Genomic DNA, 22013 nt, shown 5'->3' with positions numbered 1-22013 from the left:
TGATTACTAAGATGATGATGATGATGATGATGACAAGATGATGATGATTACTAAGATGATGATGATACGATGATAATGGTATTGGTGATGATGCTTACATGCAACTGATGATTATTGTAATAAGGACACTAGTGGTGGTGGATATAATGCTGGCAACGTTAATGCTGCTGCTGCTGCTGCTGCTGCTGATGATGATGATGATGATGATGATGATGATGATGATGATGATTATGATGATGATGATGATGATGATGATTACATGTGTTGGCGGTACGCAGTCAAATCTTTACTCTGTACATATTTTATCACGATGATGATAACAATAACGCTGATTGGAATAATGATAGTGATAATAATAAAGATGACCATAGTGATGATGATATTGCTGTGTATGATACTGATGGTGTTGATGGTGATGATGATGATGATGATAATAATGATGGTGTTAGATATTTTTATGGTGATGACGATGATGATGATAGAGTTAATGATGATGATGATGATGATAATGATGATGATGTTAAATATTTTTATGGTGATGATGATGATGATAGAGTTAATGATGATGATGATGATGATGATGATAGAGATTTTAAACGTTGAAGATGATATTTACTTACCAGATGGTCCAAAATCTTTCCTAAAAGGAAAACAAAGAAGTCAGTATACTTTTCTCGACTAAAGAAATCGAAAGTATCGAGGTTTCCCTGAAATGAGATAAAACATACTTGGTAAGATACACAGTCTGATCGTAAAAGGTTTTGGAAGTCTTATCCCATCCCGTTCTCATCTTGTGTCCCCAGTAACACACGCGCAGTAAGCTGTCCATTGGGCTCCGTGTGATCTTGACGTGCTTCTGTTGACAGAATGAGCGAGGAGTAAAGCTTGGTTTCTGGTTGGATCACCCTAACCCCTTTGGCCTGACGGCCAACAAATCCAACTCCTAAGAAGATCGATGTTGTTGTTTTTCTTTCTTGAAAAATTGTCAGATCACGTGATAACGTGGCATCCCCCCCACACACACACACTCATCAGCCCCTATGAAAGTTCTATATATATGCTCCTTACCGGATCTTCTTCCAGAATCATTAATCGGACGATCACAAAGTAGATCTTTACTCCTATTGATTTGTGCTGGAAAATACGAGAAACCTGAAAAGGAAAAACAATATAAAATTAACAAGATGACGTCGTTATAAATTCAACCAATAATTCACATATCATTTTACTCAAATATTGTTTCCGAAGGTAAAAACAGAATCAGAATCAAGCTATAAATGTAAACAGTAATAATAATGGATTGGCAGACGAAGTAACGTGACAACGACTGACATAGTTTAGAAACGATAACAGTCAGAGAAAACATGTTACGATTGAAATACAGAAAAGCGTTGTGTTTGTACTAAACGCAACACGGATAAACTCGCAACAGATGTCTACATGGTATTTCTCTGGGTGGAACGCACATGTACCGCACTTACAATATTCATGAGCGTCAGTATATAACGTTCCACGCGATGCTTCCCATGATGCTTCACGACCGTCGTGTCTGCGGCTACCATGACCTCTATGTATTTGGGTGGCTTATCAAGGAGTTCAGGGAAGACATCGATCTCCGGGAGGCGCAAAAAAGCTACGGAAACAGTAGGAGTTAGATCTACTAGAACGGAAACTGACTTTGGGAAGCATCGCATCCTTAACACCACCCTTGTCCCTGGGGAATTAGAGGGGCGGACCATTTCCCCTGGGGAATTAGAGGGGCGGACCCTTTCCCCTGGGGAATAAGAGGGGCGACCATTGCCCCTGCAGAATAAGAGGGGCGGACCCTTGCCCCTGGAGAATAAGAGGGGCGGACCCTTGCCCCTGGAGAATAAGAGGGGCGGACCCTTGCCCCTGAGGAATAAGAGGGGCGGACCATTGCCCCTGGGGAATAAGAGGGGCGGACCATTGTCCAAGTGAAATAAGAGGGGCGGACCATTACCCCTGGGGAGTAAGAGGGGCGGACCATCGCCCCTGGGGAATAAGAGGGGCGGACCCTTGCCCATGGGGAATAAGAGGGGCGGACCATTACCCCTGTGGAATTAGAGGGGCGGACCATTGCCCCTGTGGAATTAGAGGGGCGGATCCTTGCCCCTGAGGAATTAGAGGGGCGGACCATTAACCCTGGAGAATAACAGAGTAGACCCACGCGTGCGGGGTTAGAGGGGAGATGAATAAGTCGGAGTCAGAAACCTGATTCAAGAAAAATATGCACGCGCAATTGGAAGACTGCTTGCTAAGACATACTCACGTGGTATAGTGACGAGAACAGTGAGGCGGTCTGCTCTAGAACTCTTTTGAGCCACGTACACGACACCACCGTTCAACCATATCGGCTTCTCCGAGTCGTAATCGAAGGCATGCCACTTGTGCCCCGAATATGTATTGATTCTTTGAGTTTCGCCAGGAGCCAAGGTTGCGAATATTTTTTGCTCTTTGCTTTCGCCGATATAATACAGCTGGAACATTAAATAATTTGATTGTGAAAGGTCTAATCGAGATGGGATTCCTGTGGTGATAGAAGCCAAGCATTACCAGAATTAATAGTCCAATCAATCTACGGCTTATTTAAGATCGGACTAATTGCAACACAAGGTTTTTCAAAGTTTTTGTATTAATTAAGTCTCCCTTTATTAAGTCTCCCTTTAACATACTAAAAGTCTAAAAAAAAGTCAGAGCACGCAAACACTCCGAAAAAAACGCATCGAATTTTCTCCATACAAGGCTTGTATGAAAAACCACAGGGATCCCAAATCATGAAAATCACGAAAAATACACATACTGTAAAAAATCTAATTTATACCACTAAAAATGATAAGAAATATATATTTCTACACGATCTGGATAAAAATCAACGTTATCTGATATAGCTTATCTGTTTTGGGCAAAATCCACAGGTTTTTAGCTATCTTTACGGGTATTTAGAAAGATAATCAAGCAAGTCATGTAGTTATCATCATTAGTTTGAGTTTGTTTGATTTTGCAAGTTTTTGCAAAACTTTTTCAAGACTATACACTGAAAAACATTTATTTAAATGTTGAGCAAGTGCCCGAGGGAAAGCGGTTGTGACACGATGGACACAATAGACGAATCGAAGATATGATTGCTGGAAAAGCTGCGCTGAAATCGGCTGATGTGGAAAGCTGCGGTAAAATCGTCCACACGATTAGCATCACCGTTCCTGTTGGTGACGATAATTCTGTATGCAAGCCCATGACATCTACCTGAGCCGAAAGCCAAATCTACACGAAGAAGTGGGTAATGACGGCCATAAATGAGCTGCTAGGGAAAAGTGTTAATGTTATTTCTATTTCTTATTTTATTTATTTATTTATTTTTTTTGCTTTTTATCCATGCGCTTCTTGGTTGTGATACCACCTTCCATGAATACGGGTAAGAAAGGTGGCATCGTTCAAGAAGCTTGTCTCCTGTCCCCTACATCCGGGCAAAGGAAGCTGTTAACAGGATAGAGCTAATAGAGCAACAAAATCTATCCCCAACTTCAGGCTTCTTGTGTACTTACTTAATTTTCGCGCATCCTAATTTTCACGTCTTTTTATTTTCGCGAATCTTTTGAAATCGCGAAATTTGAATCAAAGTGCATAATAAGGTACCTGTATTACTGGAGTCCTCACCTGTACAAATCGACCCGCGTGGTTCACGATACTCAAATGGCTGTCAGGGGGAGCAGGCTTCTCATACTTCGGTAGCTTCAATCCCTCTAAACATACAAAATACTTCAAATCCTACAAAGCGCATCAGGAATTAACAAAGAGATTCTAAAGAGAACAACATGCGTCAGGAATAACAAAGCGCGTCAAGTCGTCAAGTATTACAAAGTGCGTCAGGTATTACAAAGTGCGTCAGGTATTACAAAGTGTGTCAGGTATTACAAAGTGCGTCAGGTATTACAAAGTGCGTCAGGTATAACAAAGTGCGTCAGGTATTACAAAATGCATCATGTTTTACAAAGTGCGTCAGGTAATACAAAGTGCGTCAGGTATTACAAAATGCATCATGTTTTACAAAGTGCGTCAGGTATTACAAAATGCATCATGTTTTACAAAGTGCGTCAGGTATTACAAAATGCATCATGTTTTACAAAGTGCGTCAGGTATTACAAAGTGCGTCAGGTATTACAAAATGCATCATGTTTTACAAAGTGCGTCAGGTAATACAAAGTGCGTCAGGTATTACAAAATGCATCATGTTTTACAAAGTGCGTCAGGTAATACAAAGTGGTATGACTTGAATAACTACAGACAAGCTATGAAAAACTAGGTTATATGCGTGAACGTAGTGAAGTCAGGTATAAAGCCAACACAAGGTTCAAGTGGTATGTTTTACGCTTCTGTTAAAAAAAGAATTTCCGCTCACATAAATCATATAACTTCAACCATGTCTTGCTCTCGTTCCAGAGCCTCGAACGTCTCTATTTATTGGCCAGCGAACTTGAGACTGGCCGGCCAGACAGTGCTGAAAAACGCAAGACTAGTTCCAGTACCTCGCGGTTTAACCAGCCTTTTTGTTTTGAAATGGCGGCGTTTTACCGGCGAACTGTCACATTTTGGCGAATGCTACGAAAACTAGATCAAACCTAAGGCTATAATTTTCTTTATGACTCCCTCATTATCAAACAAATCTGTCATCTTTTGTACAGTATGGTTTTAATGCTGTACAGTAAGTCAAAACAGCGACCGAAGTCAGCCTTTCGTACCTTTACTTGAACGATTCAACACTGAGATTTTGTTTGTTTTCGCCAGAACACGCGCATGCGCATACGTTATTCAGCACCGTCGGCCGGCCACTAAATAGAGAGACGTTCGAGGCTTTAGAACCAGGGTAACCCTGTCTTTAATTATCTTCTAAATGAAGGGGGGGGGGGGGTGATATCAAGCTTAGTATCGCTAATAGCTGTGCTCTGTATGACAGAGCAAAAAAATGGCATGAAATTATCCAATTCTCAATATATAAGCTCAAGATTCCGCATACAAGGAGTTCCTCTGACCAAAAGCTTAATTCCAAATTTTAAGGAAATTTAGAAAATATAATATTTAGATATTAGCGAGAAAAATTTTTCTTAATTTTTGATCAGAGCCCGACTTCTCTTAAAAAAAACGAGGAGAATTCATACTTTGAACATTTGAAAATTGCACTTCAAGCCTCATATCTCGAAGACTAATACATTAGAAAAAAAATACACTTTTTGATATGTAGATACCTCTATGCAAAAATTCAAGCTTACCGAAGTTAACCAGACCTTATTTTGGTAAAACTTGCCATTTTTTGCTCTGTCGCTCTGTATCATAATAATGCTCTTACTTGGTACCGTGATGTGTACGCTTAGCCTGTCATTGTTAGTATTGGCTGGTGGACTGTAGACCTCCTTGCCACCTATCAGTAATGTCTTGTTCGTGGCCTCGTCCCTCGCGACCCACTTGTGACTTGTATAGGTGTTCACGTTTTGGTGCTCGTCGTATCCAAACCGTGAGAACAGAACTTCCGCGGCACCACTAATGTAAAACACCTAAAACAATGAAATGGTTAGGTTAAGGAGCTCTTGTCAGTCACATATTTTACATTTTGTTCTTAATATTGGAAGACACGTAATGTGATAAAATCTCGAAATAACCATCTGAAAACAAAGTTTAATACTTTATTTACAATATTCAATAGAAAATATCGCATTGGCTTCCCCAAATCAGCCGATGGAAATGGATGCTTTTTTTTTTCATTTGGTACTTGGCTAGGATGACAGAATGGCGGCTGACAAAGATTGTTTAAGGGCATGTACACGATGTAATTATTCCTGCAACTTGCATCCCCTACAGTGAAAAAAGAAAGGATATGTTCCTGTCTCGAGCTTAGGTTTTTCCCGCTTTGGAAGTACTTACATTAACAGGTCTTTCGGCCTTGTTCACAATGTTGATGTACGAGCTGGCTGCTTCGTAACGAAATGCAGTCTGGCGGCCTGGAAATGAAAAAGGAGGGTCCACACAACATTTTCTTATAACTAAACTGTGTACTATTCCTTTAGTCTAACAATGTTTTGACATTTTGACGTTCGCCGTTTGCACTAACTTTTATAGCTATATTAATGAAATCGCAACATCTCACTCTTCCTCAAAACACAACAAAACACAATGCACGTGTAAGGAAAATTGCTGTAGATACTAGGGATATCAAAACAGGCGACTTAGAGTGCTCTTAGGGAGGGGGGGGGGGACCATATCTAGAGTGCTTTTAGGAAAGTGGCGGAAGAAATCCCACGCTCTTAGGCTTTAAATTTAAACAACAACAAAACTAGTCAGCGTTTATGAAACAGAAAGTTTCTATGCCAAAAAGCTCTTATTTCCATAAAGATTTCACTTCCTCGAGTTTGTCACTCAAAGAGTCACATGATTTCTTAGTGCAGGTGTCTATTTTAATAGACAAATAGGTAAAAGTCTTAAAAGACTTTTACCTGGCGCATGCGCGGAAACCGCTGGCAAAAAGTCGTCCACTAAGTCTACATTCACGTCATCCATCTTGTTCAGCATGGACTTTAAGTAAAGTAAGTGAGGCTTCCCGGTCCCATTTCTTCCGGTGCCTCGATATGATGTCTCGTTCATGATTGGCTCGATGTATATGACGTCAACGCCTATGTCGATTATACCCTCCTGGAAAAGCAAAGCAAACAGTTTCATAGTTTTTTATACAAACTAGTTTTACTCCGTGGTGGTTCTGTTATATTCTACCTATTTTTTGTCGTATGTACGCAGCCAATTTTGACATAAAAATAGCCTACCTGTCGGTTTTGATAGTTTTTTTCGGCAGGAATTCCCCCCCCCCCCCTCCCCCTGCGGAACGCATTATCCAAGATGGCAGCCGGGTTATGCGAACTGTTTTCGAGGTTTTCGTGCCGGAAAAACTATCAAAGCCTACAGGTAGGCCAACATAAAAATAGCACAATTTTTATGGAGATAAAATAAAGGACCGCAAAAAACTGATGGATGCAAAATCAAAGGACCCATAGTATCCCTTTACATTAAACACTAAACTGCCTATAAAAATAGTAATTATTCTCATAGTTCTAGCTCTCTGCTTATTATTACCAACCACACAAGGAGGGGAGAATCAAGAATAACTTTATAATACGACGGTCAGGAAAAAAGCAGCGAATCAAAGAAAACTATGAAGCAACGAATTCTTTGGCCTATTTTTGGAGATAATTGCAAAATACCTCTACATAAGGTCGGAAAATTAAATAGAAAAGTTGAAGAATGCCATCATGCCATGTCAAACTGATGTTATTTTTTCCTGTAAAAATAACTTTTAAATATCGTAGCTGTAAAAACAGTAGTGCTGTTTTTGCTTTTTCATATATTGAAAAAGAAAAAAAAAAGGAAAATTGGACCAAAATTAGAACATTATTTTGTTCGTCTGATTTACTTTCCAAAATATTGGTCTATTTGAATTTCTTTAATTACACCACCCTGCTAATTGCTTTACAAATTTAGACAAATTAACGCCTGAGGCTTATCTAAATTAAATTCCTAAAATCCGATGGAATCAAGCAAGAAAATGTAGGTCAAGGCTTGGCAATAGGGCGTTCAATATTACCTAAACTATTCTCTCATTTCAATCCCGATTTCATTCTAGTTACTTTTTGTTCCAAACCTGAAATTCAGGCGCTTGTAAAGCTAAGTGTTCTAGCATTTTTTGGCCAAGTTATGAATAACAACTGACAGAGTGACATCTTCGAAAAAAGGCTTAATTACACGGTCGGTATTTAAAAATAAGACATTGGACTGATGTTCAAAGTAATTAAAAACATTTCGCAAATATCGTCTGGACTCGGTGAAAGGCGAGTGTTGCCGGGTCCTGGCAGACTAGAAAAGCTACAGACAAGCTGTAGAGTAATAAGGTGTCATAGAATAACTAGGTAATAATTGTGTGTTCTCTTTTATTGTGTTCTAAGATTCTTAATAATATTTGAGAACGTTTTCGCGTGAATTTGATGACACGATCAAATGTTACTTCTACTGTAGGCAGCTGATCTAGATGACGCACTTGGAAACACTTTTGGGGCAGTACTGTCAATCATATGTCTTCTAGGCCAATCAATTGCTTGTCCTTTTTCATGCGGGACAGTTAAATGGATTACTTGCGCGGAGAAAGCCAGCATGGGTGAGTGAATGATTGATTCAGGAAACTGATCAATCTTGACGGTTTGACAACAAATGGAAAAAAAAATAATTCGTGTTTCCTCGTTCCTGACGTCCGTCGTCTAGAAACGTTCAATGCTCAAGTTTCATATCATCCACTCTTTACATTCAATGATCAGTCAATTGGCATATGATAGGTGCTGTGATGTGAAAATGTGCTGTCAAACACAATTGTCCATGTTAACACTGACCTTCTTAAATATAGAACATTTTTATAAGGACGTCCAGTTTTTTTTAGAAGCTTATTTTTTTAGGATTTTAGACTGAAAATGTTGTTAAGGATGTTCATAAAATACACACACATGATCAATATCAACGATATTTATGATTGTTCTTATGAAAACAATTTGATTCTGCATTTTAAGACCCATCACAAAATCAAAAAAACTATTTCAATACTGCTATCTGAGCCTCGTCATAAAGTTCTAAGCTTGTCTTTTTAGATTTTTTTTTTTAGAATGAAATATTAGGTTGACCGGTCTCACTAAAAAAGCTTGTTATAAAAATAGTATGCTACGGAAAAACTAGAAAAGTGCAATTGTGCCATAGCTTAGTTTAGCTTAGTTAGCAAAGTTTATTTTTTGCCAATATTTTTTTTTTCACAAGGCATAAAAATGAAATAAGTAAGGAAAGTAGGGATGTCCAGAAGAAGAAGAAGTCCAAAGAAGCCATTGGTTTTGAAATAGGACTCCCTTCAAAAATATATTATCAAACTAGATAATGACTTTCAGGAAAACATTAAAGAGCCCTTGTGAGCCACGCCTTTGTTATTATCTTCATTAAAGGATAATAATAATAATATTAAATGAGGGAGCCTACATCGCCGAAGCGGTTTTCAGAAGGGTCCTAACTTAAATATAAAATAAATATATAAAAATGATTTAAAATTATTAAAAATATTTACAAGAAATGGTTTAAGATTCAACATTAGAAGAAGAATTGTGTAACAGAATATCGACAAAGGCCATCTAAAACAAAGTTTTATACTTAATTTTGTAAATTCAGTCGAAAATATCGCAAACCACCTCAAATCAGCCGATGTCAATTAATTCTTTTTTACACTTGGTATCTTTCTTGTTGATAAAATGGTGGCTGAAAGAGATTATTTAAGTAAAAGAAGTCTAAATAAAATGCATCTTTGCAAAGTTGCTGACTTAGACCATAAACATACAAACACGAATTATTTTTAAAGACATGGTAAATTACTTAACCTCGCAAATAGAGAATAATAACTAAAAGTTATTTCGTGAATACTTTTACATTGGATTTATTTACGCGTTGGAGAGAAAAATTAATTTTGGTAACGCCGAAAATGCAGAAGGGCTTATTAATCGCACTGAAGGGCCCGTCGCGCGCTCTTCTTGCGCATCAATGCATCTCTGGATATGTATATAAACAATATTTGGTAAAGTCAACAATGGAACTGTCACGAAATCAGAATTGCTGACACACTCACCTACTCGATATCCTACTGGGAGACTTATCCTTACAATCAGAGTGTAGAACACGAGAGCATAAAATGAGCTGTGAAATTCCGCGGGCGATGTCTTGAATGTCGGAACAATGCTATAGGGCAACAAATTGGGAATACATTTGGCGCCAACCGCAACGTCTTGGCGGTGAAAACAGCGCGGACAATACTAAAAAGTCCCTGTACGCCTTAAGAATCCTGTTTGTAGTGTGTTCATTGTTCTTTGTGGTGCTTTAAGTAGACTTTCAACAGGCGAAAGAGAGCATTCAAGATGAGGTTGAACTTCACTAACGAATCTGCAAATGCTGGCATTGGGGTCAAACTCGCTCCTGTTGTAAACATCGCAGCGTATTCTACTGTTTATGGTGTGATATCATTGATAGCCCTAGTGGGTAAGCAAAAATTGTACTTCTATAACGTGGAATATACACAAAGGTACCACGGCAGTAAGTAAAACCTGCACTTCGATACCGTAGATACTATAAAGGCACCACCACTACAGTAAGCGAAAACTGTATTTCGATACTGTAGATTTAATACTAGTATCCCCACAGTAAGTTAAGGCTGTACTTCAATACCGTAGATTTAATACTAAGGTACCACGACAGTGAGTAAAAACTGCACTTCGATGCCGTTGATTCAATATTAAGCTACTACGACAGTCAGTAAAACTGCACTTTTATACCGTAGATTTAACACTAGGATAGCTCGGAAAAGCAGAACAGTTGCTACTTTTCTTCGTAACCCCTTACAGCACTAAACATTATTGAATGGTGTTAGAAGCAAAATATTATTAGGAATAGATAATAACATAGACCACAGCAATGTTCACTAAAGATGTAAGAAAGTACACCACAAATGGAAGACGGAGTATAATTTGATTAACACAAGATTGAACTAAAAGAATTGAATTTATTTATTAAGGATAACGCTTAGTATTTTCTCTTTATGACTAGACACTCCCTTTAAAAGGGAATCGTACTCAAGAGGGAGTTGTTCTCTATCTCAATCAATCTTGTTTCTCATTTCAGAGGAATTCCTGGCACGTTGTCATTTTAAAGACGACCGAAAGTGCTATACTTCGATCAGAGAGTTTTAATTGACGTTTAATTTTATTTAGTCGCTCTGTCCGGGGCATGACTTTCTATTCAATACATTTTTAGAGTTAGCAAGAACAAACGACTACAAGCGAACGTTAAAAATGTTGTGGGTACATTGGACATTTTGATATGCAGAATTTTTAAGTTGAAAAGACAATCTAAATCTCTAAGGGATTTACAGAAAACCAATAAAATACGGAGTTTAAAGTGATTAAGCTAGTACTTTGAATTAATTAGTTAAAGATGGAAGAGGGAAAATGAATTTTAAATCAAAACACAGAGATCAACGATAAACTAATCCCCGTTAGAATTTGCCGCAGCGTATCTTATAGAAAATATACGACATTTGATTTCATACAAAACATAGAACTATATAGCTTATAAGTCAACTATTTCTAAAAATAACAAAGATTTCTTAACCTCCAAACGTGCTCCAAACATCTTTATTTTCTTCGTGCAGAAATAAGGGTTTTCTAATGTGTCCACCAGGTGATCTACAAGCCAACTATTGCATAACTTATAAATTAACTATTTCTAAAATAACAAAGATTTCTTAAACTCCAAACGTGCTCCAAACATTTCTTTCTTTCTTTTTAGCACAGAAATAAGGGTTTTTTAATGTGTCGACCAGGTGATCTTACAAGCCAATTATTGACCCAAATTCTCATCTGAAATGACAAATATCCATGATCTGTCAAAGAACTGTAAACGTCTAGGATGGATCCCTGATATTTAGTCTGTATTCTGTGAAATCAATGCTAATTATATGTTTTTAATGTGGAACTAATTTGCGGCTGGAAATGTCAAAATATCAGAAAAACTAATTTGTGGTCTAAGATTGTGCGTATATTTTTGTCTAATACTTTCCTGGCAAATATAATGTTAGATTGTTTGTTCACGTTATATCATTTAAAAAGTCTTTTTTGCAGATCAAATAAAAGCAAAAGTTCTAAACTTAAGTAAAGCAAAATATACTATATTAATTTTGTATTTTTTTACGGGATTCGTTGCTATGACGACGCAGTTGGTCGAGCAATTAGTCGATAAGGTTAATAAGGATACAGACTGTATATGATCATATAATTAAAATAACCTTAAGGCGTTTTTACTTGATTATCCCTGCCAGAGACAATGAAAATATAAATGCCAGCTACAAGAATATTTAGCTGTTGGTTTTGCTTTTCGATGTGACTGTAAATAATTTTGATTTTCCAATTTTTTTAAAGACATGGGGCGCTTGGAGCTCCGCCAATAAGTTATTACATTTTACTAAAAAGCTATTACAATTTTGCACTGAATGTTATTACATTTAGCGTTAAGATTACATTTTGCGTGGAAAACTATTACATTTTGTGTTAAGTTGAATTTTGCGTTGAAAGTTATTACATTTCTCTTTAAGGCAACATTTTTCGTTAGTTATTGTTTTTCTCAGAATCAACAAATTACAAAATTTATTAAGTTTTACTGATCTTATACAGTAGTAAAGTTACTATATATTTATATATTTTTATACTACTGATATACTTTTGTTTCCCAGGTAACGTGTTGGTATGTTACGTCATAGTTCGTAATCCGGACATGCGCACAGTGACCAACGCGTTTCTGTTGAACCTTGCTGTTGCTGACGTGCTATTCACGGTGATTTCCGTTCCTCCCCTCCTGGGGATAGAGATTTCCCCTGACTACTGGGTGTTCGGTGAAGGAATGTGCAAGACAGTACCATTTCTAAATACGGTGACTCTGTCGGCTTCGATTTATACCATGGTCGCGTTGGCATTCGATAGGTAATGGGAGTGGATCGAATGTTATATGTGTAGTCAACATCTTAACCAACATAATAATCCTCGCAATCATTCGACCACACAGCAGCAGCAGAACCACCAGATAAGTGAAGTTCTACTTTTTTCGTGCATGATAGTGGTCATCATCTTTGCCTTCGACGTCATCATAAAAAATCAACAGCACCGCCACCATCATCAGCTTCACCATCACTACCATCATCACCATCATTATCACCAGCACCATCACTACCATCTTCACCACCATTACCATCACTACCATCATTATCACTACCATTGCCAGCATTACCATCACTGCCATCATCGCCACTATCATCATCATCACCATCACTACCATTGCCAGCATTACCATCACTGCCATCATCGCCACTATCATCATCATCACAATTGCCACCATCACCATCATCGCCATCATCATCACCACCATTACCATTACTACCATCACTGCCGTCAACACCATCATCAGCATCATCAACATCATCATCACCACCATTACCATTACTACCATCACTGCCGTCAACACCACCATCAGCATCATCAACATCAACCATCATCACCACCGGGACCGTCATCATTATCGTTATCTTCATCATCACAATGGTATGCATTGTATTCAATTGAGCATCAACACTACCACCTCCAACGTTGTTATCACCATCATCATCAACAGCTATATATGTGCCTTCATAACCACCACTTTGATCAGTCGTAAACAATACTACGCCCCCTATCTTCAAAATCTGTCACTTTTTAATATGCAGATGATTTGTAAACGATGTAGTCCCTAATACAACAATATTTACTCGCGAAAACACTTCAATTGTTGCAGGTACCACGCTATTGTGAACCCATTCCGCGCCAAGATCTACCACACCATAAAGCGCACCCTTCTCGTCATCACCCTCATATGGCTCTTTTCCATAGCGGTGGCCTCGCCTCAGATCCCTACCCAGAACATCATCCACAATCCACCGTATAGGTATTGCCGAGAGGACTGGACCGAGTATGGCGGAGATAGCGTCAGAAAAGCCTACAGTGCAGCTGTCTTTGCAATTTTCTTCGCCATCCCAGTTGCCATTATCACGTGGGCATACTCCGCAATCATGCGCAAGATGCGCACAACCGCTGAATTTTCCGAAGGGATGCGCGCCGGCTCAGTAAATCATGCTCGGGTTGGAAGAACGAAGAGAAAGACAACGATGATGATGTTGATGGTCATCGTCGTATTCCTAGTTTGCATGCTCCCTTTTAATATTTTAGTTCTGGTGGCCACGTTTCTCCCCCTGGATTATCTCAGGAAAAACTTTAACTCTATCACGTTAACTCTAACGATACTTAAAGTGCCGGTAGTGGTGGCAAGCGCTTGCAACCCGATTATCTACAATTTCTTCAGCGTCAAGTTTAAATTGGCGTTTGCTGATGTCTTTAGTTGCGGGAAAAGGGGTGCCGAAGATACGTTCAAGAGACCGGGCAAGTCCGTGGAGAATACTGATCAAAACAAGTTCAACACAAGGCTTTAAAATGCCATGACAACAGCTTTACATAGGCGTAGTCCCCTCTTGTGTATGAGAAGTAAGATCCAACAATTTACTTGCTGTTCAACAAACTAATTGTAGTAGTCAAAACAGCTAGATACGGTGACAAGGGGTCAAAGCAGATATAACGGACATTGGTCAAAATATATAAATAACAACAATATCGCGCCATTTTACCGTAACAAATGTTATCGAGTCACCCAAGACATCCACTAACATCGGCTGATTTAATTAAGGATCTGAGTATAACTTCTAATACTTCTGATAAAATACAATGATAGAAGATTCTGAGTTTAATCGTGGATGGTTATTTGGACGTTTTTTTTTTTTCAAAATACAGATCTTAAACAATAACAAAAAAGTGGCTGATAGAAATGCTTTAAATAAAGGTCTATATTAACTTGTCCTTGTGTCCTTTTCAGTCACACCTTTGTTATGGTTTTAATTAAATATTGGAAGTCAAATAATGTACTGAAATCTTGAAATAGCCATCTAAAAATAAAGTTTGATACTTTATTTACCAAATTCTATCGAAAATATCGCATTGGCTTCTCGAAATTCCGCCGATGGAAATGGATGCTTTTTCGCACTTGGTATTTTGCTAGGATGACAAAATGGCAGCTGATAGAGGCCGTTTAAAGAAGGCCAATCACACAATATACTATACTGACTCACTCAAAGAATCCATTTCCATCGGAAAATTAAAACAAGTGACTAAGATACTCTCAACAAAATATCGTTGATGTCTAATGAGGTTTTAAACTTCAACCGTGGTTGGTAAGTTTTCCTTTATTATATGTATCATGTATTTGCACTTGTAAACAATAAAAAAGGAGTTGTTGATGGAGATTTTTTAAAGCTAAATTTCCAAGCCTGCTTGTAGGCGTTTACCCGGTGTTTTTTTTTTTCGCTATGTATGCGCCGAGTCGTGGCCGCCATCTTTGTTTTGTTCTGGCCGTGCGAAAGCTTGAACTAGGGGAAGGGGGCGAGGGAAGAGAAGGAAATCCCCCCGTCACGTTTTGTCACTCAAAAACAAGATGGCGGCCACGACACGAAATGCGGTAATTTCGTGGTAGAGTTACAAACTGTTCAACAACAGCTAAACAAACTAACAAATTGTTAGTTCTGTGCTCAAACACCATTATCTGACCATTTAAAATCTAATGGACCAGTAATAATGCTCTTTATCGGGCTACCTATTTTTCTAAAAGCCGTGGCCTACGAAAAACTCATAACCTTATCAAGCACATTTGATATTTTCTATCTCATCATAAATATAGCCCTGTACTTACCAGTCCCTCGCAGTCGCTGATGGCCGCGCTATGCAAAGAGCCCTGGACCTCGCCGACTAAGTAGCAATTCTCCACCACTGAGCTTCTCTCGATTTTCCCGCCTTTTTTGTGTCTTTCAACAACAAAGCCGGAGCCAAGTAGTTTGTCATTCACATGTAATCTCATTTGGTAGATTTTTCCACCAAAACTAAGGCTGTAGTGCACAGGGTAACCGTCATCATTCCGGATGCTTCTCCGGGACCGATGTCTGGCGGAGGTTGTCACGTGACGAACAAATCTTCCATTGTGGGTAACCTGTGTTGGGTAGTCAATCTCATACGAAGGTAATGACCTCAATAGATGCTCTGAAATAAGTAAGTGTTATTGGTTACTTACGTCGCTTCTAAGTTTTTTTTTTTAAGAAACGAAAAAATTTCATCGTAGAAAGATATTACATTGCAATCGTTTTAACTAATCATTTAGTCAATTACAAGATAACATTAGCAAATTCAAGATGGCTATCTATTTGCCGGTTTATCTGGAGAAATCATAGCATTAAATATTTCAGTCAAATATAATCATTACTTTAAGTTATATTTTGTTCTTCCGACTTAATCAAAGACAAAATGAAGAAGCAACGCCATTTTTACTGCCACTGTTTTCGGGTGTCAGAATTTAATGTTGACATAAATAAGATAGCTGGTATCAGAAATTCAATCAGGATATTTTAATCGTTACACGTCTTAACTTTTTTCAATTACATCACATTGTGAAGGCTATCTACCCTGAGATCCCAAGGCCGAACGTGTCAAAGGGCACTAATGTATACACACAGATAGCTGTAGTTCATTACTACCCTTCGGTAGCCGCACGCTAAGGCACAAAAACAACAGAACACCATATGTGTGTGACTCGTGCTGGGTGCCTGCGAACTGGTACCACTACACACTTCATTAGAAATCAAACGTGGTATATAAATACAATGCAGAAAATATTCTTAACTTAAAAATTATAATACCTAAAATATTACTTAAGTTCAAGTGCAGTTTCACAATTCAAAAATATCAATAATCTTATGAAAATACAACTTCAAAATCACACGCCCGATACGAAAACCCGGATAAAACCCTATAGGCAAAAAACCCGGGAACGTATTTCTCGATCGAATGCGTGGATTATATTGCCTCGAAGATTAAGGCCTTAATCTAATATACCATGAAGTTTGGTTACACAGTGGTACTAGCGTCCAACATGCGAGATGAAATAATTATCATATCTCTATCGTATATATACGATATGTAGTGCTAAAGTAGTTATGTAGTTTTACAAAATAAAATAAATAGTTGTTATATTTAAACAAAAGATCACGTACTGTGATAACACATACTCAGAACCGTAACGAAAACGCTTTCCAACTGCACGTTGTTAAGTTGGAAATTTCTACTGAACGACTGCCTCGTATCCAGGAGCTTACTAGCGTTACCGGATTAAGCGCGCAAAGGTGCATGATTCATTGCGCTAACTAGTATATCTTTTACGTGTTTTTAACTGACTTGAGACGCCTGGGTACGAGGCAGACTGAATAATGTAAAAGCAACATTTGAATTTTCATTTCTATTAATGCAGTTACATATACAGTACTGTAGGTTTTATTTGGATTTTTCAGGTGGAGTTTTTTTTAAAGGTTTGTCATTAACAGTCCAAAACTATACTGAAGTAAATACAGTAGAGCCGCGAGGATATTCTCAAATTACAAAAAAAAAATAGTCTAAGCAAAAAAAACAAACAATTGTCATAAATGATGAGCTATTTCAATACTTATATGAAATAATATCGGGCGAGTTACACAAGTCTTAAGCCTGTCATAAAAAAACTTCAAGTCGCTGAATAATTAAGAAGGTCTGACTTGAGATGTAAAATCAGACATTCTTATAGCAGTGTAACACACTCTTTTATAAGAACTTCTAGTTTTCAGTTGAGGCTGAGCCATTGTTATTTTTGCAGAATTTTAAGGCTGAAAATGTTCTTAAAGATGTCCTTAAACTTTACTGACTTTGCAGCCTAATATATAAACATAGCTCATTGTATATAGCTATGGTAACACCAATTAAAACAATATGATTCAATGCTGATTTTAGAACGCATCACACTAAGCCTCGATATGTTCATAGCATGTTCTTCGAATTTTGGGGAAAACTCAGGCTGAACGTTCTTATAAAAAGGTTCTTATAAAAAAAAGTGTAGCAAAGTCCATAAGGCCGACTCCGTCACTGCGATAGTAAGCTTGCTACCTAGGGATTAAATGATAACCCTTTGACTCTTACAAAACTTGGCATATCGCATTTCGTGGTTTTTTAGTGAAGAGAAGGGGTTAAGGGGACAGTGACTTTATTGTCAATGCCGCCACAACATTGCAAGCGGAGTATTTCCAGGACATTAGATTATTTATCGACTTACTCCAGAGTTTCTAACACATTGGCAATTAAGGATTTTGTCGTCTGAAGGGATTAAAATTGCTGTAACTGTATCATTCAGATTTTTGAATACCACAAAGTAACACTGCCGATTGACGAATTGGCGAAGGCGCTGTTCTTTATCGTAAAAATTGTATCATATAACATATTGAAGGCACGTTTTCAAGGCAGTCAAAATAACCTTTCTCTAAAACATTGTAGAATACTATAAAAGGCAACAATGTGACATTGGAAATCAATGCTTGTGAGGAGATCTATGCGTCTTTAACAAATCGAAAATTAAATGTTCATTTAATCTACGAATATGAAATTGATATATCTTTGATATTGTATTTTACCTTGACGCTCAAGAGCTGACGAATGCTTCGTTTTGCTCTGCAAACAACACAAAAACCGCGTTAGACACCCAACTTTATTACGTCACATCTATAGTAGTGTAGACAACACATAATTAGGTTAAACACTCCATCTTACCTCAACAGCGGTGAGAGCGAAACACACGATGAAACACAGACCAAAATTCAGCGCATTAAAACACGCAAACATGTTATTCATTACTCAAGACTCGGTACTCGTCCTGTAGAGACAAGAATTTGTCAGAGAGCTTAAGTCTGCTGTTCATTAAAGGCGATGAACAGATACTAAACCAAGGAGTCCAACATACATCAAAGATATAGCTTTGTGACGTCACTGACCTGTACTTGTCTTGGGTTTCCTGTGGACAGACGTGCGGCGATTGTGATAGCAGCGTGATTTTGATGTTTCCGGACGTTTTTTTCTTCTTCTCCAAACGGATAGGGGTGTAACGCTCCCACGTGAGAGTTTTAAAACGAGGTCAATAGAGCTTGGCCGAACGATAGGAAGGAGGAAGGCAACGCGCTCTTCGAAAATCCGGTTCTAAAGCCTCTATCAAACGGAGATGAGGGTAGATGAGGGTCGTTGGTTCCGATCAAACGGTCTATTTTACAGTTTGTGAGAGTGGCCCAAGTATCAGCAAACGCGTCTCTCATGTACACAAGCATTTGTAATAATTATTTGATTTCAAGACTTATCATTGGATCGGAAATTACAAGTTTAATTTCAATTTGTAAAAACTGCTGACCGAAAAACTCTCATTTATACTCAAATTCACGCGATCAAACGGTGACAACTCTTTGAACGTGTTCAAAGTGAGTGAGAGTACGTGAGAATGCACAGTCAAACCAACATGACAGTTTGGAACTTTCATCGACTCTCATCAACTCTCATCTCCGTTTAATCGAGCCTTGACAGAGGGCATGGCGCCAGGGTCCTCGTAAAGAGCCAACTATATACACACAAGAGTATTTCCCATTTTTACAGATAAACATATATTTTATCTAACTTAGAAACAGCCATCTAAATCAAAGCTTACCAAACCCAATCGCAAACTCTAACCAAATCAGCCGATGGAAATGCTTTTTCATACTGGGTATTTGGCTAGGATGATAAACTAGCGGCTGAGATGATAAGCAAGGAGTTTGTGGTCCGGATATGTGGTTGACCGGATTATCGGTGCTTCAAATCACGCGATCGATACTCCAGCGTACTGCGGACGTCCCTGGACTACTTTATAAGTACAAACTGATACCGGCAAAGAAGGCTCATTCACATCTAACGTACCAAAAATCAAGCCAAAGAAGGAAAGCACGAGACCCTCGAGAACGAGGGCTCAGAATCAAAGATGTTCCTTATCTATACTATTGTCAGGGTCTAGATGGGGGGGGGGTCTGCATGTCGATAGTCCGTTTAGTATTTCCATAATTTGTCGGTAGTCGGTAAGTATTATCGTTCTTTGTCGATAGTCGATAAATCTAAGTCAGTATTTGCTTTTGTACCAGATTGATTGTATAAACTAGATTAAACATTTTTTTGGGAATTCTTTTTATTTTTTGATACATACATACATACATAACAATACAAGTGACACAACTAACATGTATGATAAGGGTTTTCAAATTTAGTACTTATGAAAAACCAGTAAAGTTGTTTTGAATTAATTTCGGTCATATTTGTTTTCCTTTCTCCCAGTTAAAGTGCCATGCTGCCCAGTTCATACACCCCTTGGCGCCAGCCCCCCCTGGATAGATTTTTCCATTCTAAGGGGATTAATCGCACCAGTCTATGCCAATTAAGGAAAAATCTTTCCCCGATACCTCTTTCTCTTACTTGACTCCTCTTTCTCTTACTTGACCTAATATCTTTGATAAATATTTTCAGTTTGCAAACGAAATCCATAGGTACCCAACGAGATATTCCATCAAAAAAAAAAAAAAATTCCATAAACCAAAAACAAGAACCAACATTGGCAAACAAACAGTACAACCACTAGCTTTAAATCTCTGGCAAGAACTTCCCTGTTATCTAAAATCCACATGTCATGACTTTCCTAAGAAAGCAAAAGAGTTTCTCCTAAAAAAAAACAATTTAATTTAGAATAAACAACCAATGCTTGTTTTTGTTGTTGTTAGTTTTTCTGTTTGTTTGATTTAGTATTGGTGTAATGGTAACTACAAATAAACATAAACAACTATCTTTGGCAAGGAACTAACTAGAAAAAAACCTTGTGTTAACTTAGCTCCTGGTCACCTTACAAAAAAACTATTAACTGTAAACTTTTTTTCCCAAAAAATCTGTAATCTTATACTGTAATGAAGGTGTGAAAATGAAATATCTATCAGTGCCGTACATTACTATTTTTGGTTATATCGATTTACCTACTTATTATGCAAATATTCAAAATGGCCGCGCGGAATGTTCCGTAATGGTAATGTTCCGCACTGTCTATCTATATATGCTGATTATGGAGCTGTTCTCAAACAAGTCCCCGACAAAAAAATAAATGCTTGATGAAAATTAAAAAATCTGATACCTCTAATCCCTTATTAAATTTATTATTCCAGAGAGGCTGGCGCAGTGGTGTTCTGACATCGCCCTCCGAATTCATATTGCTGATTTCCGCCAGACCTCCAACACATGTCTGTAAAAAAAGTGCCAACTGATCGGGTATTGATGTGTTGTCGAAATTCAGTCCAACACTTTGTATTCCTCCCATGGATTTCAAGTAATATCTTAGGATTATTTTCCAATCTTTTTCATCTTCATCCAACAGGCGTTTGGCTCACATTCCCAACTGGACTTTAATTTTACTTTTGAAGTCCAACGATCTGATCCCCCTTTAGCAATAACCTCCAATCAGTGTGTTGTGTTTATTTTATTTTTTTGTCGTTCCATATAAATTTATTAATTTCATTTTGTACTATTCTGAGCAAACGAAATCTAATTTTGGAATTGCCAATGATTTGGTTATTTGAATTTTTCCGTATAAAGTAAGGCCGGCTTCTATGTCCCCAAATAGATAGCACAGATTTAAGTTTTCCAGGGGCTTCTCGAAATTTTTTTCCCAGCAAAATATTTCGTTATAGGAGAAATGTATCCCGAGAATTCGAACACCCTTAATGTCAAAGTCTATCTGCTTGAACCTGTACCCTGCAGGCCAACCTTTGCTTCTATAAAGCTTCCCTATCTCGGATTTAGTTTCATTGACGCGAAAAGACGAATATTCGTAAAAAGTATCAAGCAACTTTAGCAATTCGTTCAAAGAAGACAAATTTTGTAAGATTAAACATTATTTATGACTGATTAATAATCAATAACTGATTGATAATAAATTAATTATGGATTAATAATTGAAATAAAAGTAGATGCAGCAGGAAACTGGGAAATGCATTGTGCAGATTCTAAAATGGCTTTGATTGACGATCGTAAGTAAAGAGTAAAAATACGGGAAATGATAAAATAGTAATTTTTTTTCGGTAGTGGGTTACTTTTTTAGGCCGTTTGTCGCTAGTCGGTTAACCCCATCCAGACCTTGTATAAGCGTTACGTCTGCCGGGCAAACGTATTTGATTGGTCGAGCGGTATGTCGTCATCAACTTACTAGCTTTTTGATTGAGCTTTGAACTTGGGCGCCATTATTTTGGAAAGACAGCAAAACATGATTGTTTTTAAAAATATATAGCTACACACGAGTAACTGCATTAAAATCCCACGCGACAACCATCCCAGTGCTTTCAGATTCACATACCAATTTGTCAA

The 22013-nt window shown here is 37.9% G+C and overlaps 2 protein-coding genes across 2 annotated transcripts in view; one reads left to right on the top strand and one right to left on the bottom strand.

The window, feature by feature from the left end:
• The window catches only part of LOC5509267, a 36536-nt gene extending 17745 nt beyond the window's left edge, over positions 1–18791 (bottom strand). Inside the window, exons 1-12 of the mRNA XM_048722706.1 lie at positions 18372–18791; positions 18236–18272; positions 15445–15788; positions 6504–6699; positions 5935–6011; positions 5363–5567; positions 3676–3761; positions 2291–2498; positions 1482–1633; positions 1069–1152; positions 729–856; positions 621–640 (exon numbers count right to left, since the gene is read on the bottom strand). Coding sequence (XP_048578663.1) covers positions 621–640; positions 729–856; positions 1069–1152; positions 1482–1633; positions 2291–2498; positions 3676–3761; positions 5363–5567; positions 5935–6011; positions 6504–6699; positions 15445–15788; positions 18236–18272; positions 18372–18452 — 1618 coding nt within the window. The 5' untranslated portion in view covers positions 18453–18791. The remainder of the gene's footprint in view (positions 1–620; positions 641–728; positions 857–1068; positions 1153–1481; positions 1634–2290; positions 2499–3675; positions 3762–5362; positions 5568–5934; positions 6012–6503; positions 6700–15444; positions 15789–18235; positions 18273–18371) is intronic.
• Positions 9342–14999, top strand: LOC5509276 (orexin receptor type 2). Its single transcript, XM_048722707.1, has 3 exons — positions 9342–10110; positions 12356–12602; positions 13447–14999. The coding sequence occupies exons 1-3, from the start codon at positions 9990–9992 to the stop codon at positions 14135–14137; spliced, it is 1059 nt and encodes a 352-aa protein (XP_048578664.1). The 5' UTR covers positions 9342–9989; the 3' UTR covers positions 14138–14999.
• Positions 18792–22013: the final 3222 nt, after the last annotated feature.

Source organism: Nematostella vectensis, chromosome 15 (genome assembly GCF_932526225.1).
Source record: "Nematostella vectensis chromosome 15, jaNemVect1.1, whole genome shotgun sequence".
In the NCBI taxonomy this organism is placed as follows: domain Eukaryota; kingdom Metazoa; phylum Cnidaria; class Anthozoa; order Actiniaria; family Edwardsiidae; genus Nematostella; species Nematostella vectensis.
Note: the sequence above shows the minus strand (reverse complement) of the source record. Positions and strands in the feature narration are given on the sequence as shown.

Bases quoted from the DNA above. Each gene is read 5' to 3' on its own strand.
- LOC5509276 (XM_048722707.1), top strand. From the start codon at position 9,990: ATGAGGTTGAACTTCACTAACGAATCTGCAAATGCTGGCATTGGGGTC. The intron at 10,111-12,355 runs GTAAGCAAAAAT...TTTGTTTCCCAG, and splicing joins ATCATTGATAGCCCTAGTGG to GTAACGTGTTGGTATGTTAC. The intron at 12,603-13,446 runs GTAATGGGAGTG...CAATTGTTGCAG, and splicing joins GTCGCGTTGGCATTCGATAG to GTACCACGCTATTGTGAACC.